General features: G+C 40.0%; 1 protein-coding gene across 1 annotated transcript in view; it reads right to left on the minus strand.

The window, feature by feature from the left end:
- Nucleotides 1-3,937: 3,937 nt before the first annotated feature.
- LOC108548572 (neuronal acetylcholine receptor subunit alpha-7-like) overlaps nucleotides 3,938-17,292 on the minus strand; it is a gene marked incomplete at its 3' end in the record, with an annotated part of 147,379 nt that continues 134,024 nt past the window's right edge. The window contains exon 4 of the mRNA XM_017901581.1: nucleotides 3,938-4,016. Coding sequence (XP_017757070.1) covers nucleotides 3,938-4,016 — 79 coding nt within the window. The remainder of the gene's footprint in view (nucleotides 4,017-17,292) is intronic.

A 17,292-nucleotide genomic window follows, 5' to 3' on the forward strand; every position in this document is an offset into this window, starting at 1 on the left:
ACGAAAATGTCACGAATTATTTTCGAGATAACTGTCAAAAAGTTCAAAAATATAACGAGAGTCTGGGGAATTAAATATCACGAAAAATTAATTTATAACTTGTCATTTTTTACTCCGCCATATTTGCAAGAGTCGTTTTTAGCGCGAACTCTTCAAAATAAATTAGAAATGAAATAAAATAATTCTTAAACGAATATAATTGAGTTTAGTGAAACGAGGTGACATTATAGAAGGAAAAGGAAGTTCTGAATTTCGTACGGTTACGTGTGACCTGAAATTAACAGAAATTAATGTGCATGGCTGATTAAACTTCCATGCATTAAGCGTTTAAATTCAAATAATGCCTATGATGATAGCGATGTAGCCCGTGTCATATCTCTGCGTTAAAATGCGTCCATGCTTGAAACTGACATAGAGCCTGTACTCTATTAAGGCGTCAAAATCAGGATAGAATCGAAAATGGATTTTCGATAATCCGCCACTGGTGTTGGAACAAGTTGGTTTACGATTTATAATAATTCGAGCGAGGGAAATGCTGGAAGAAGAAATTACGAACGACGTGTAACGATTCGATGTCAAAAAGAAGAGTCCTAAGACAAATTTATCTGAGAATTTATCGAGATGATCAAATAATCCAGAAAAAAATAATTGCTATAATTATTGAAGAAGTGAGGTAAATATGATTTTTCAGAAATTTCAATATAATAAAATTTTATAACAGTGAACATAGCAATTTTGTTACAAATTACTTTGAGATTTTTAAATAATTTTTTAAAATTAAGGATTTTAAGATACTATCTTGGATAAAATAGAAATTTCAATTCGGAAATGCTTTTTGTACAACGATCTGAATTTTCCGAGATGCGTACTTCGTTTGTAAAATAAATTCGAAATTATTTACGAGATCGTGGACACGTAAAAATTTGAAATACTTCAGGCATAATCTGCGAATATTATGAATTTTGGGGTCAACGAAATTCAGCCTTAAACTTCCGACTTTCATACCGCAGTTACGATATGGAAATGCAAATCAAATTCATGTTTATCAGATTTATAGGGCAAGATTTTATGCGAGTCACAACAGTTTCGCGTTGTTCGCGAATGAATAACAACCGGTAACTAATAATTTATTGCATAAAACTGTTATATCTTCTTCGTATATCCTGTTCTGTTATTTTCATTGTTGTTCTACTCGTTATGCACGCAAAAGGAAGCTGTGCTCCCGAAATATTAACGTAAACTTTATTTATACTACTTTGTTGATCTATTTCGACTAAATTAACTATAAAGTCTAAAAAATTGGCAAAATTCGATGAAATAAATACGGGAATGTTTTCCAAGAAAAATATTATAGTCCAAGGAAATAAAATCGAAAATTAACACTAGAACTACCGATCTTTAATGGGTACCTAACTATAACGTGCACAGATTATAGTAATTTCAGCGGTACGATGAATATGAGTGAATATATCGATTACAGTTCTTTCTTAATACGAGTTGATACCAATTTTATTCTTAAAGCAGGTGTATGTGTTCGATGATTGCAAAAAGGAAAATTCTGGGACCAGTCATTTTCACTGGGTTGGTACTTCTAGTGTTAAGGTTTTAGTTGGGGAGTTGGAACATCTTGGTATGGATTTGTACGTGACGTAAGTTATTCGTGATTATTATTGTAGATTATGGTCGACGTTTTTAAGGTTCTGTAGAATTTTGTTTCTAACTTATCAGCGATTTAACATGGAAAAATAAAGGCTTAAATGGTTTCAGCTGGGGAGTTGGTAGATCATGGTGTCGATTTGGAGATAGCTTTAGTGGTTTGTGATTATTATTGTAGATTATAGTCAATGTTTTGGGGGTCCTGTAGAATTTTATTAAGTATAATCGTATTATGCTTAACAATTTAGGAAGAAATTTAAGACAAAAATTTTTGGAAATTTCACGGAAATGAAATTTAATAGAATTATAATGGGAATGGAATAATTGGCATTAAATGGTACCCGATATGAATGTAAAAGCGTATAAAGTGTTTAAATAAAGCAGCAGGTGTATCCCGATAAAGGCAGTGTCGGTCAATTTTACTCGTTTAAATCCATTCTGTCGGTGATTCTATTCCTTTTCGTGCCTGAAACAACGTAATTCCGTGAAGTATGGTACAAACGGATTCGCAAATTAGCAGGGATTATCGTACATTACCCGTCGCTTGCGAACAAACGTGTGTTACGCTGCGAGCAAAACACGTTCATAGCATGTCACGATCAATTATTGTACCCACTTTATACGCGATCAGTTCTAATTTCACCTAATAAATATTTAAACGGGGTTAACATCTGAGGCTAATATCTTCTTGGTACGATCCTGATTTTTGCGGAAAAGGGGCTTCAAAATTTCATACGAGGGATGCCGGGAAATTGCCATTTAATGGTAGAATGAATTTGCAGTTTGCGGACACGAAGAAAAGTATATTTTACAAATAAATGGAACAAATTGCACGTTTTCGGGGAAAATTCGTTGGACAAGGTGTCTGATTAACCGAGATTGAAACCCTTCCCAGTAGAGGGACCATAAGGCACTTGCCACAAGGATTTATGGTCTGACGGTCAAGCGAGCACCCTGCCGGAAACCGAGTTCACCCTGTGGTCCTACGTCTTGAGGATGTGTCTACTAAATACTCCCGAAGGAAAGTGACACGAGTTACGAATCACACACAGCTTTAGTGACAAGCTGACGTAGTCCCGTTGCCTCCGGCAAAGGAGGAGAAAAGGCTATTCCCCGATCAAATATTGGTAAAACGAGATTATATTTACTTAAATAAATATCCAAGAATCTGCACTCGACGATTTTTTGGCTAGAGAAGAGTAAATTCAAAGATTTTGTACTAAAAAACTGACGATACTTTTCTGAGCAGTAAATAAAGGATTGTATAATAATAGAATTGTAGAATTATTTGATTCCGAGACCTCGCACACTGTTACGTTATATTAAATTTGATATATTAATTAATATCGATCTTCCAAATTTTATGGAATGGTGGCTGAAGGGTGAAATGAGTTATTTTCAGTTATAAAAATTTTATAAATTTAGTAAAATATTTAATTCCATTATGTTCCTCTGACGATTATATTATGAATAATATTTTCTTGAGATAAAAAAGGGAAGAAATGTTCAATTTCTACATCTAATTTTAATTGTCCTTAATATTTGCAATTAATATTCCCATCTCCATATGTACTAAAACTGTTTGATTAACGTCTGACTCGAACTACTTATCGGTGGACTGATACTTATTGACTCGCACTCCTTGCTCACGGGCTAACTTTAATTGTCTCGCGAGTGACATACCTGTTCTACTTATCATCGAGCAGCGAAATTAATTACCCTTATGCGAAGGTAAACTGACATCAAATTCGACGATCTACTTTCGATAATTGGTATTTATCCATGCTCAAATCGAAATCTGGCGCATCGGAAAATCGCAAACCCGGAATTCCATAGTCGACAAAAACCTTGCATGATTCACAAAGAAAATCCTAAATTGCAACTATCCTTCTCGCAATTCGCAGAAAATTTTGATGCATAAAAATTGTTTAAAATAATCTACAAACTTAATTTTTTAAATTTCATTACAAGGCTGACCCCCTTTGCACTCCAAAAATACTGTAATTCCATTGTCCAGCGATTTTGCTACACTCTAACAGTACAATGAGCATTTGGAAACCAAAATTTTCGTATTTCGAGAAGAAAAATAACAGAAATATCAAAAATATCTGTAAATTTCTTTCCAGCCTTACGATTAGTCTTTTATTTCCACGATTAAACCCCCAAGGAAGTAACCAATTACATTTTCTCGATATCCCCATAACGGAGTGCACAGTCCCCTAAACAGAGTGCCCTCGCAGGGTTTTCATATGGAAAAATCGTATAAGAAAAAAGGACTCACCTAGCAGGTACCATTCGCCATTCGTGATGAAGTCGGACAGGTCGCCGCTCTCCGTCTCCGAGCTGAGCACGAGGTCGACCTGGCAACGTCAAAGTTCGATTAACAGAGGCACCCGTCCTAGGCATTTCGCTAGGTCACACGAAGCGAGCGTGCATGCACGTGCGACAGCTTTATGCCACTCTTCGCTTCTACGGCACAACTACGACTACTTTCGCAGCGTTGCACACACTCACACACACTCACACACTCACGCATACAGAGGTGAACGTGGTGTCGGTGGTCGATAAATCGTGCAAGGAGAAGGCTCGTGGGACGATGGCGTGTCGAGGAGGAGTCTGTGTTTCGTATGCGTGTCAGGTATACAAAAGGAGGCAAATCCGTGGCGATCGACAGACTGAGCCCCGGAATCTCAACGACAATGAGAGAAACGCCTCCTGCCGCTGTCTAACGTCGATCCGCGACGTTTCAAGAACCACTTAATACGCTTTTATAGCGAATACACCCCTTCATCCCTCGTCTGTCGCGATGAGAAACCTTTCGCCTGTTTATCCGCCATATTGACAAGAGAGTCGAACACTTTCGACTCCTTTCGTCCCGTTTCCCCCTCAAAACCCCTTCAGAACCCCTGTTGCGTTCGTGCATTCCTTGGACTCGATCCACGACCCACAATCTTCGTCCTAAAGGAGCATCTCCATGACTCGTCGATGTTGCACCGGTATCCTTGTACTGCGACCAGTCTTGCTGACGAAACTTCGAGATGCTCCTCCAAGAAGATTCGACCGTACTCTAAAGTTTCAAGAACCCCCTGGTTCTATCCGTGTAAACGAATTGGTTATGATTATGGCTTCCACGAAGTAATCGAAGGTTTGTCTGGACTATTATTGACTTCCTTTCTTTCCCTCAGTTCCCTCGGGTCTTTCTTTTATGCCAGTTGAACCGGCTATCGAGAGAATCCTTCCTCTGAAAGGAATACTTCGATGATTCGCCAAAGTTGCATTGGTAATCCACCAGCCTCGCTGATGAAACTTCGAAGCGATCCTTGAGGAGGATTCGACTCATACTCTAAAGTTTCAAGCACTTTTTAGTTCCAGCTGCGTAAACAAACAGGCATGATCCCGACTTCCGAGTAATCGGAGGTTTTCCGCGATACCTAACTCCACTTATATCTTGCTTCATGAAACACTGAACAGCTATCGCCTCTTTTCGTTTTACCAGCTTCTTTCTACCCTTTTCTGTTCCTTTAGTCTGCTTCAACTGGAATATTGAAGCATCCTGTCAAAGGGAGCACTTGGATGATTCACCAATGTTCTACTGGTATTCCACCATTAACCCTTTCACTTCGAGCGCCGTTTATATATATATATGGCGTCCACGCGATGACTCCTGGGTACAGGCACCCAAGGTATCCGGCATCTAAATGATACGTATACAAGTGCAATCTGTGTACGATTGTTTTATTCAGCACAGCTGTTATTTAAGACTTAGGAAAACGTACAGAAATATACAGGAACCACACGCACTGTGCATACTTCTGGCACACGCTTCCGTTCAGTGTCGGTGCTTCGACGGATTGAATTGCTGAAGCGAAAGGGTTAATTCTCATCGACAAATCTTCGAATCCACGCCATTTCGAGGCTAACCAAGATATTAGACTGGTACACCAAAGTCCACTTTGTATATACTTAATATGACTCGCGAAAATATATTTGTGACGTGAAAATGGGGTATTATTTTATTTATAATTTGTTACAGTAAATTAGTTAATAAGTTTATTAAGTAAAGCACATGGTTTTGTTAATTTAAATAAACATTTTATCCTCAGAATAAATAACGAACACGATCTGCGATACTAACAAGGACAGTGTAAGTCCTTCGAGTCGTTGATTTAATTAAAACTAGGCAGGTTTATGGATTTAGTCATCCAGTTCAAGGAAGTGTACCATTATAGGGAAAATACTCAATAGTTCTTGGGATATTTATGATTGAATATTTATTACTCTTAACACTAGAACTACCAATTGAGTCAAAATGACTGCTTTTCGAATTTTTCTATCTGCACTTACTAAAAACATATACTTGCTTTCACAAAAATTCGTGTTGACTCATAGTGAGATTATAATTAATATATTTACTTATCTTTCTTGTACCACTTAAATTACTGCCGTCTATGCCAGCCATGTTTCGGTGGCCATTAAAAATCGGTGGTTCTAGTGTTAACTATAGATTTCTTCCGAATACCACCAGAAATACCAGTTTTCGATATCGCCATTAGGCCACAAGGGCACTTAAATATTCGAAATAAACCTATAATTAAGGCAATAAATAAACTCTAATAATAAATATCTCGAAAAGTATCGAGTAGTTGTCCTCATAATGATATATTTTCTTAAACTGAATGACAAAATCTAGAAACCTGCATAGCTCCAAATAAATCAATGACACAGAGGACCTGCACTCTCCTTGTGAATGATTAATTCAGACATACCTTAGTGTCCGAATATTTTTGCGAGACACTGTACTTTCTAATTTTTTTTTCAAATTCATCTACCTAGGAAACGACTAGAATACAACTTCGAAATCTCTCGAATAATCCAAGATTCTCACGCAACACCTAACTCAGCTCAGCATGTTCCGCTATACCCTGGAGCTTCTATTGCCTTTTCCTGTTTCAGGCATTCCCTTACATCTCTCTCTCCTTTTATTCTGCTGGAACCGTGACTGAATACAGAAGGAATCCCTCAAAGAACGCTTGTTCCACCGTGGAATCCCTTTTAAACGGTTTCTTGGCTCCCTTGAAGCTCAACCGTCTATCTGTTGCTCTTTGATCGAGAGCCAAGCGAGATGCGGTTCCGCGTGTTCTAACTTTTATGGCCGACATTTCCATCCATGGGTCTTTAACCGCGTTCTACCGGATTACCATAGGCATCCCAGTCGGTTAACCGGCTGCACGTTTCCCGCTTGTCTCGTGACTCGAGTAGCACGGCCAACGATTTGATTTATCGCGAACAAGCTCGACAAGATTGCCCGGCAACCTCCGGCTATCCGAGTAATCGAAGAAATTGAATAAATTGCTCGACGGCGCTGAAAGAAGTTCGCGTATAAGGAAATCGCAGATAAAGACCGTCGGAACCAGGCAACTTCCCTCCAAGCGGCCCGGTATTAAATTGAAATTTCACCGACTGGATTAAGCGCGTCTGCCGATTATGCGCCGCGAAAGACGTTCCACCTTCGATTTTAGTTGGCCAAGCACCGAGACTACTCGGCACGAAGTTACTCCGGGTAATTGCCTCAAGTTTCGCGTTTGAAATTTTGGAAAATTTCCGTGAACGCGTGGAGAAGTTCCACGGGAGACTTAGGATCCTCGTTTCGCGCGAAAAATTTGCTACTTTGGTATTCTCTTATGGGGGGTTTATTGAAAAGTCGTACGTAGGTTAAGTTCGCGATGGAGAATTAATTTTGAGAAATAATTTTCTCACTGAGAAACTTCCATTTTGATAAATAATAACTGGAGAAATATCGTGTATGAACTCGAATAATATTAACCCTTTGCGCTCGACGATTTTTTAGCTGAAGAAGGGTACGAGTTGACAAATTTTCTGTTACAAGGCTGACTATATTTTTTGACCACTAACTAAGAAATCGTATAATAATTAACACGTAGAATTATTTAATTTCCATATCTCCCACATTGTTACATTATTTTTAATTTTATACATTAACTAATATTCAGTTTCGAAATTTTATCAAATGGCGACTGAAAGGAACCTCTCCAGTGCAAATGGTTAACAATTAGGATTGCAATAATTAATTTTTGTCAAGAAGTTAGAAATACTTGAAACAGTTCCCGATTTTTAAAAAAGTACTTGCTCTGTGCAAATTATTAATTCACGAAGTTCTAAATAAATTTCCCCATTGGACTATCTATCAGTCTATCCTAACCTCCACGCCATACTCGCGAAAAACAGATAATAAAATTCGAATCACCAAAACGCGGTTGAAATAATCGTTTTCCATAAAATAAATATGAATAATATATATAAAATAAATATTTCTAAAATTTCTAGGCCCATAAATAAATCTTCGTGGAAGTTCAAAAATTATTTGTCTTCGTCTATAGCAATTCCTGAATCGATCAAATTTTCTTACAAATGATACGAGGCTCGTAAATATCGTTTTTCCGAACGCACATATATATCATGTCTCTCTTTCACGCTGGCAGGAGACTTTTTATTCCTTTCTCGGTGATATTTTCGAGATCGCGTTTTGCATAGCGTCGCACACAGACTCGCGGAGTGTTAGGACGAACGCACGTGGTTTGGAACGTTAGTCTCCCATAATTCATCGCGAGACGTATATTTCATGGAGGCGGCCCGATTCCAGTGTTTATTCCCCAGGGATTGTGGCTTAGCGCTCTGTCTCCTGTATCGAGACTAATCGTCAAACAGCAATTGCACATACGCGCATTGATATTCCGTACTTATTATTTATCGCCATAAGTGGAGTTACGTATCGCGACGTCGGTGATACCTAAGATATACCCTGTGCAATTTGCATTGCAAAATGACGCTGCACTCGGTGCTCGCAATGAAGATCCCATGCAGATCAGGTGTCTTAGGTGCACTTGTAATATGCACATTTATTTATAACTTAAATTAGCCCTTCATAGAAAATTAGTTACGTCACTGCAATCGTTTTTCAAATGGAAGAAATTTGCGAATTTTTCGTCCAATAAAATTTAAGAAATTTAGTACAATACGAGGGATCTGAGAATTTCTTTAATTATAAAAAAGGAAAAGCTATTTTAATTTTCGTTGTGCAATAAAATAAAAATTGTTATTATCCAAGACAACGTGGACAATAAGCTTCTTTTTCTCATTAACTTTCTCAATTTATAATTGTCAGAATCCTCATAATCGCGAGGCTACCGCCATAGCGGTTAAACGCTGTCCATGGAGAAGCTTGATTTCCCAGGCGGTTCTGAAGGAGATTCTTAGAAACGTCGCGGCGCGATATTTCACTCGGGACGATAAGTCCATCGCTTGAATTGCCATTTTCCATCAGCCGGCAAGAAAGCGTAGAGCCCGTGGTTCGAAATTTATCGGCCCATGCACGATCGACAATTAATCCTGGATCGGTGACAGGTGACTCGAGCGCGATTCGAGTCGCTCAACGGTGCCGTTTTCTTATGATAATCGATATCAAACGAGAACATCGATTACTACAGTCACGAGTATCTCGTTTCCCCCCACCAAAAAGCAGAAAAAGAAATAAAATTCGAAAGGCAAGAACGGGAAGAAAATTCGCAAGACGGATCATCAAGATGCACCGATAGAAACACTCGTTGAATGAATAACCCAGGAAATTCTTCAGACTTAATTGAAAGAATCCCTGAACACCGAGCGAGAATCAACCTTGCCCGAATAGTAATCGCGTTGCACGATAATTACCCAATTCCCAAGGGCGAGTGAACGCCACCATAGGGACCACCGATCCAGAATTAACGTCGCGCTCTAACGCGGGACGCGATTGGTCAGCTGATCTCTTCAGCCGATCTTGACAGAGACCTTTTTCCAGCTTGTCGGGTCGTGTCGCCACGTGGATGGATGGGAAACGCACTCGTTTACACGCGAGCGTGTAACACGAGTTCGACTCTCAGCGAGAATCGTGAAAAACGACCGGCTCGCGTTATCAAGGGCTCGCTGGCGAGGGTGATCACCGTGTACCCTCGTCGACGAGCATGCACGCGCGAACATTCCCATTCACGTAGGTCTGGCGAACGTTTGGATGCCGTTTCAGCGACTTGACTAGTCGGATAAGCCTCGACGAGTCGAGCGTTCGCTGCTGGAACGCTCGAGGACGTTCACGTGCATCGATATCGCACCGTCTGGAGTGCACGGACGTTCGCATTAGCGAGTGCACGTCGGGTGCATGTCTCCGAGAAATACATCGCGAAATGTCTCCGTGTCGTTGCCGTGTGTCGGTCTACAGGCAGATAAATCGTCCAGGTCCAGACGGTACTCAGCGAAGCGCGTGATCGATACGTGCTATCGATACTGGGCCCCTTGGTCGGAGTCTAACGTCTGACCAGGCCAGGATGAGTCTCTTACTCGCGATGAATCTCTACGTGTGACACGGTAAATCACGGGGCTGGGTTATGGTATTGCGAAAATTGGCTGGAACAATATGTACAAACGCTTCGATATTGGCGGGCACACACACACGCGCGCGCGCGCGCAATACTGGAAATCACGCGCGACGATGAAGGGGTCTACTGCGGTGTATGAATCACCTGGATCATTGGAAGCTGGAACGCATGCATCTACGTGTCGCAAACGCGCGCTGATTGCACATTGACCGGGTATTTACTACGTGTACGCGCGAGCACACGCGTAACGTACGTACACATCCACATAGATACACATAACACACACGTAACATGCGACACACGCGCTGTACACTTATGTCTTATCGCTCGGGCGCGATCGAATGTTGATTTCTTGTGATGTACGCGATGGGTGGGCCAGTGGGTTCAAGAAGGGTAGCCTATGGTTAAGTGAGGCTATAGAGGGGCCAGGGGCTAGTGAACCAACCAGAATTACGGGGGGTTTGGGTTTTCGAGTGATGCGGCCAGAGCTTGAAAGCTTCAAAAAATATCTGGCTTCGAGAGCCAAGTCACGCTAAAGTTCTCATTGAAATGATAGGGAAGAATATTTATTCCGAACATCTGTCAGGAAGAACCTAAATTTCGGATAGTATCGGTCCAAGTTCAGGTTCTTGCATCACCTATCTATGCGTTGGATTCCGTAACTGTTGCTTTGTGGGTTCTATATACGTCGAATAATTTATATACGTATATATACCGGGTGATTCGTTCGCTAGTGGACTTAAAGTGTGAGTGATCCGTAAAGTTTCAAGTTCATCGGATTATAACAGATATAAGACATGCAACCTCAGCTGCAAAGTTCAGCTTTTGACGATGTAACCAATATTGAATCATCCTGTATATTGAACACTATACCCAGTAAATTCTCTCACGTTGTCCTTACTAGTCCACTATCATTCCTATACCTATCTATGTAGTAGCGTTGATGGAGATCTTGACACCTGACCAGGTCGCCAAGATTGGCAAGAACCACAGGGTGTCTTGATTAAATCGCAACACTCAATTATCTACCATATTCTTCACTGTATATAGCAATCTATCCAAGAAAGAAATTCCTCCAGGTCTATGAAGCTCTCCTTACCTTCACTACCCAAAAATGTCAGAAACCATATTATCTTTCTAATTATTGAATTTACTTCTTTATATTACATGAGAATAAAGGAAAAAGCATTGGATATCACTGAACAAAATATCCTCGATGGACCTCGACATCTCTGAGAAAGTACAGCGTAGTTCTTCCCTGAGAACAGCCAAAAGTGAGACAGACATTAGGATGTCACGAAATCGCTGAGATTCACTAAACACGATTTTCGAATTTTCGAATTTTCGAATCTACATAGAACCCAAAATTGAACAGTCACAGGATGCACATAGAAACTGACACGCGGACTGAATCCCAAGTTAACCACTTGCGCTGGGAAGACGTGTCACGCACGTTGTAATGCTTTTGTCACAGAATGGCCAACGACGTGGTATACACGTCGTTAGGCAATTGTTACAGAAACACTGGACCGTTCTGGCTCACGCGTCTGTGAATTTCTTGCCACCGCAAGTGGTTAAAAACCGTTCCTATCTTAAGATTCGGGTTCTCCAGGATAGTGGCTCGGAATCGAGGATCTTCCTTGCCGTTTCGAGAATCAACATCGCGACAGTTTTCAAGCTCTGGGCACGGCTGTGGTTCGAAAAAGAATATTCTTTTTCGCTGTTGTTCTCTCGACGTTTCGACAGGCTCGTTGGTCGATGAGAGCGATGGAGGCGGCTGGCAGTGTGTATAGGGGTGGGTCTGGGGCGGAGGCGATGGCGGGCGCGTAATATGCGACATAGTAATCGATGAAATGCCCACGGACTGCATTTTCCACGGGACTAGCGATGGCAGCCGGTCGAAAGCTCGAGAAGCACGCGCGTGCCACGACCGTGCGTTTTGCTTCCAGCTAGGTTCCTCCTAAGCCTTGCGGCCACGCGTTTCTGCCGCGGGTCTGCGTGGCTCGCGTGTTTCCAACGCAACACGCTTCCGTTTTCCACCACCAACTAACGAGAACCAGGGAAACTCGCGGACGATTGATCCGCGATTAATCCCCGACGCGGATTCGGCACGGTGTGCCGCAGTAAGGGCGAGATTAAGGGGATCAAGTGCCTCCAACTGGATGCTAGAGTCTTCTGGGAGACTCCATAATGGCACCTGGAACGGAACACGCCAGGGTTGAAATACGTTTTCGCGTAATCGCGGAAATTTGAATCTATTTGGAACAAGAATGACGAACAATTGCTCCAAAAGTGACGAGTTTTGCTAATTTCCAGACGCCATTTTGTTCATTTCTTATTGATCGTTGGAGGCATTCGATTTATTACCGATCTCTTTATATTTATTGCTGAATCATCGATGCATGAGCGATATTCCGCACTTTTAAATACGTAGTAATTTATGGAAGTATCGTTGAATTGAAAATTATAAATTTATAAATTATGGTAATGAAAAGATCCGAATGTATAAATAACAAATTGCGTACGAAGTGGGAAAAATAGTCCGTTTAATGAATCTCGTGAATAAATTGTATTTGTAATTCACGTGAAATATAAATCGAAGATATAATTGTTCCGTATATTGTATTTTATTTATAACCGGACAGAAGTAAACTCATTTCCAAAATATATTTCTTTACTCGTGGAAGCAAAAATCGTCACTTATACTGCAGCAATTGCTTATTCCTGTATGACCAATTCACACGTTCCAAGTTAAAAATTCCGAGGTTAAGAAAATATACATTTACCGTGAAACAGAGCGATACAAATTTTGATTCGGATTTTATAAATTACACGATAGCAAGACACGACAGTCTCTATTTATCGAATTGTACTGAATACCAAATTAAAGCAAAGGAACCTGTCAAAAAGACCGCTGCCATTGCGCAAAGGTATTCAAACAGAATACAACGAATAATTAAAATTTTCACGTTAAAAATCTCATTTTTCTTGCAGTCCGCGAGTCTTTCTCTCGATATGCACATAGATGAAGAAAATCGCTCGTTCTGGCCACCATTCTCATCTGAAACTCAAACTCGTGTCATTTCTGAACATCAACGTCTCCCACCCCACCTCCCTTCGCGAGATACCATAATTAAACAATCATTCTCCTGCGATAGGAAAACATAATTTCCATTCCCAAATACATGACAGACTCTACACCTCTGTTAATTAACGCATACGATTGAAATAACAAACTGTACAGCCATCGTGGTTATCCATCTGTCTGATGGCCCACTGTGCGGATGCGAGCAATTATCTCAACCGTATCGGTGAGTTATTGCGAAAAATTGGGGAAACAGCTGCAGAAAGAGCAAACTATCGAAGACGCGATGAAATGGCGCCAGGAACGAACGATCCTCGCTGATCGCTTTACCAACTTCTCTGCGATGAACACTTAAGGTCTAGAGGGGTGAACACGATGCTTAATGTATTATCGAGAGAGGTCGGTAAATCTTGGGGCTCTCGCGCGAGTGCCGCGGCGTTTTATCTCGTTTTTCCAGCTTCCTTTTATCGGCGCCATCCGCGCGCGTGTCACCGGCTTTTGTTTCTTGTTTTTCCCCTTTTCACCTGGGCTCGATCGCGAGGCACGCACGTAAGAGCCCATCCGAACGGAATGAATTTGCTTCGCACACACGGGTAAGTCGGTTAAAGCTCGTCGCATGTTCCTTTTGCTCCTGTTCTTCGGACTTTCTATGGGAGTGAAAGTTATTAAGTGGATCGTCGCGTTATTTATAAAGTTTCCGTGTTCACTCGCGTGGGCCTCATTGCTGTCGCAATATGGATCCTCGCGAGTGATTAACGAGGTTCACTAATGGCTGCCAAGTGTTCGTTTTGTTTCATTGCAGTGGTTAGATCGTGAATCGATCGAATGTTCTCTGCGGGCGAAATGCGTGGACTGCGATTCGAATAACATGGAAATAACGAGGAATTTTTTGAAGCAAATTTGAAGGTTTGTTATATATAGTAAGTAATATTCGTAGGCCAATTCATAGTTTGCAATTTGGCGATGATTGCCTCGATTAAGTAATTTGTTTGTTGTCACGAGAAACAGAGTTTGATGTGTAGAATGATCTAAATGGAAAAATAGTTTGGATATTGGATTAATATTTAATAAATAAATCTACGTAGCAGAATTATTTCTCAAATTCTTGTTAACTGAACGCTGTTAAATTGTCTTTTCAAAGCCTGGATATATTTGTATGCTTGGAGTTATTTAATTCCTATCCTGTGTTATGTCATACACGGAAGAATCGGAAGACTGAAACCATTTCTATAGCAAGTGGAAAAATATACGAAGGTGCACACGTAAAACTCGTTTCTATAGTATCGACTTTCATAACCCCCGTCTTCCTTGCTAAGAAAAAAGATGTATAAAGATCCATATTTAAGAAAGTCGATAACATCGTGAGACTCTCCGTTTATAGCAAGAAGCTTTTCTCATAGATAGATAAAATCATATTTGCACTTTAGATTATTTCTTTCACTATTCCTTTAATTGAACCTTCTGATCAAGTAACCTAAAACTTAAGTTAAAAGTCTAATTAAGTTTCTATAACGAGAATTTTCTGTAACTAAGAATTAAAGTACCTTGCTTTGATTTTAAGGCTAGAAGGCAATAACTGTCACAGGTAGAGTATTCGATACAATGATATTAGAATAAAATAAAAAGAAATAAAATTCGGAAGATATAGATACACCTGTGTGTAACTTCGAACTCCCAGAGTTCTGGGAGATTAACCTCAAAGCGGCCATCTTGGATGCGCATGCAGCGCCGCGAACTTAGTTCAGTGGAAGCGCCACCGCGGCGCTGGAATCGCATAAAGGACGTTCCACACAATTATCCGAAGTTTTATCTCAGATAGAACGAAATTTCACAGGACAAAATTACACGTTATTACATACTCTAGATTTCTAAATTATTCTCGTGTAATTTTCTTGTTAACACCGTTACAAAGCACAAGAGAAACTATAATTCTTCCTATGTAAATCTAGATTTCTTCGGGTCATCTTATACATTAATTAAATAATACGAGTACTGCACAAAATATTTAAACTTTCTCAGTAAAATATACATTTAAGCACCCTGTCATCTCCCTCTTACCTTGTTCGAAAGAAACACAAACTTTGTAACTTCACCAATAAACAAAATTACAAGTAACAGACAAATGCAGAACACGCATGGCAATTTCACCTCCAATATCTTTATATTCACTCCAGCGTTTTAAGGATCTGACTCTATCCAACTGCTGTATATCTGAATACGTAGAAACGTTAGCAGCCACTCCGACTCGCGAACTGCCACGAAGTGGAAGATAGGCGAGAAGAAACGAAGCTGGGCTAACGGTGGCCTCGTCGTTCGAACGAGGAAAGAATGGAGTGGCTGTAGGTGAAGTATCTCGAGACGTCGCGACGCTGGAACACACGTGCAACAGGTGAAACTTAGGTATCGAGTGGGTCGCTTATTTCGCGTTGCTCGATCCTTGGTCGAAGAAAAATTTCGTCGCTGGATCATCGAATGTTTGCTGGCTGTGAGCAGCGTCATGGCGACAGAGATTAAAGGAGGTATGTCGAGGAAATGATTGGGTCCTGCTTCTGCGACTAACTGACGACCAGGTGTCATCGCGGAATAGTCGTGATATGTACCTGATGTAATTCGATATAACAGAGACTGTAGAGGAGGTTAGTACGAGAAAATGGAAACAGTGAATCACGTTTCAGAGAAAGATTAAACCTCCATGACCTGGGCATCATACTTGATCATAAAGAAAGAGATTCTAATCGATTGAAGATAATTATTAATTATTGTTCTAACTGTACCGTGCTCGATAACAGTATTACAAATGGAGGAGTAATGAATTATAACAGCAAGGTGGTGAATAAAATAAAATGAAGATTGAGAAGCATAGATTATGCTATTTTTTAATCCAGATGATGGTACAGAGGACTAACTTGAATGTGTCTGTATTTAAACTTTGACATACTAGCTCTGCATTGAATTATTTTAATAATTGGTATGGGAATACAGGAAGAGCTTAGTTGGCTGACAAATATAATTTTGAGCAGGTAGAAACTATTTTGAACAACTTTAGATGAGCAAGAGAAGAGGTATAAGTAGACTCGAGTAACGAAGAGAAACTTACTATTTTAGAAATAATTAAATAAAACAAAATGAAGAATGAAGTTTATATTGTATATTATTATTTTATTCAAATAGTAATTACTATGCTTCCCACTGCGATGGCAGGATTTCTAACGAGTGTTAATTCTCACAAATCCTAGACAACCGATGCAAGTAAATTTATAGCAAATTCTTAAATAAATTGTTGAATAAATTTTTGTTAGTTTCTGTTAACTATATATATACTAATAGAAATAAAATAAAATTCCAAGCTGAAGTTCCATTTTACCCAAAAATAAATTACAAATTTCTCAAGAAGGGGAAGTCGATCTACCAATATTTAATCAAAACCGACTCCATTTTTATTCCACAAACGTTCTTTGAAAACAGACTTTTTTCGCACGATCTTAAAAAAATAAAAGAAAATAAAGGACACGAGAAGCTTCCAACTTAAGTTTCCACGATGCAACGAAATGTAAATGTTTCCTCGAAGGTAGGACAAAAATGTAGCGATAAAACCGCGCTGGCGTCGCTTTGCATATCCTGAATCCTCCTCGAAAAGAAAAGGAAAAAAGGGGAAAAAGTCGTGGTATAGCGAGAATCAACTGTTTTAAAAAGGCATCTGGCATTTCCTACACCTGCTACGTCGACCGATCGTTAAAATCGCGAATAAATCCCGCAAAAACGAAAATCTGTGATAGCATTTACGGATTTGCTCGAGGGCCAGTGCATACCGAACAGCATCGAAGCAAATGTATCGTTGATCGAGACAACGCGGACAGAAGTCGCAAACACCCCTTTGTAACGCATTACGAATTTAATACCATATTTTATCATCCATGATTTGGATTTTAGCTCGAATTCTGCTGTATTTTAATTCTACTTCGTCTACGGTCGCTAATAAAATTTTGTATTTCATCGCTGACACGTTTTATAATTAATACACTGCGTTAACGTATGTGAGAAAATTACGATTTTGACGGAACGACGTAAAATTAATTGCTATTCCTATGTTTCCACTTGCTATATTAAAAATACGGAGTTTAGAAT

The sequence above is a fragment of the Eufriesea mexicana genome, unplaced genomic scaffold, assembly GCF_001483705.2.
Source record: "Eufriesea mexicana isolate 0111107269 unplaced genomic scaffold, ASM148370v2 scaffold1730, whole genome shotgun sequence".
Taxonomy (NCBI): Eukaryota; Metazoa; Arthropoda; class Insecta; order Hymenoptera; family Apidae; genus Eufriesea; species Eufriesea mexicana.